This window comes from Etheostoma spectabile, chromosome 10, assembly GCF_008692095.1.
Source record: "Etheostoma spectabile isolate EspeVRDwgs_2016 chromosome 10, UIUC_Espe_1.0, whole genome shotgun sequence".
NCBI classification, from domain to species: domain Eukaryota; kingdom Metazoa; phylum Chordata; class Actinopteri; order Perciformes; family Percidae; genus Etheostoma; species Etheostoma spectabile.
This window is the reverse complement of record NC_045742.1, coordinates 18,201,163-18,201,477: the sequence shown is the minus strand read 5'-3', so window position 1 is coordinate 18,201,477 and position 315 is coordinate 18,201,163. Positions and strand designations below refer to the sequence as shown.

Genomic DNA, 315 nt, shown 5'->3' with positions numbered 1-315 from the left:
GCTGATAAGAGTTATTTGGAGCAGGTGCAGCAGAGTAACTTGGGCCTTCAGGTTGAATCAAATCCTGCAATTGGAAGGAGGTCATTGAAGTAAACATACGTATATTAGAAACAGTTGGTCTGAATGCCCATTTAAGGAAGTACTTACATGGTAATACAAAGCAGGTGCGGAGGCAGTATGAGGAGCAGACTTGTCCATTTTGGAAGAGCTTTTTTTACAACAGCACTTTTTCACACAGCAACAGCAGACAACCATTGCAAAGATAATCCCGCCAGTGATCGCAAAATAAACGTATGGTTTAAGGACAGGAAGAGG

General features: G+C 42.2%; 1 protein-coding gene across 1 annotated transcript in view; it reads right to left on the bottom strand.

The window, feature by feature from the left end:
* The window catches only part of LOC116696880 (uncharacterized), a 5,433-nt gene that overhangs the window by 1,558 nt on the left and 3,560 nt on the right, over window positions 1–315 (bottom strand). Inside the window, exons 7-8 of the mRNA XM_032528107.1 lie at window positions 148–315; window positions 1–64 (exon numbers count right to left, since the gene is read on the bottom strand). The exon at window positions 1–64 is cut by the window's left edge and continues 53 nt beyond it; the exon at window positions 148–315 is cut by the window's right edge and continues 2 nt beyond it. Coding sequence (XP_032383998.1) covers window positions 1–64; window positions 148–315 — 232 coding nt within the window. The remainder of the gene's footprint in view (window positions 65–147) is intronic.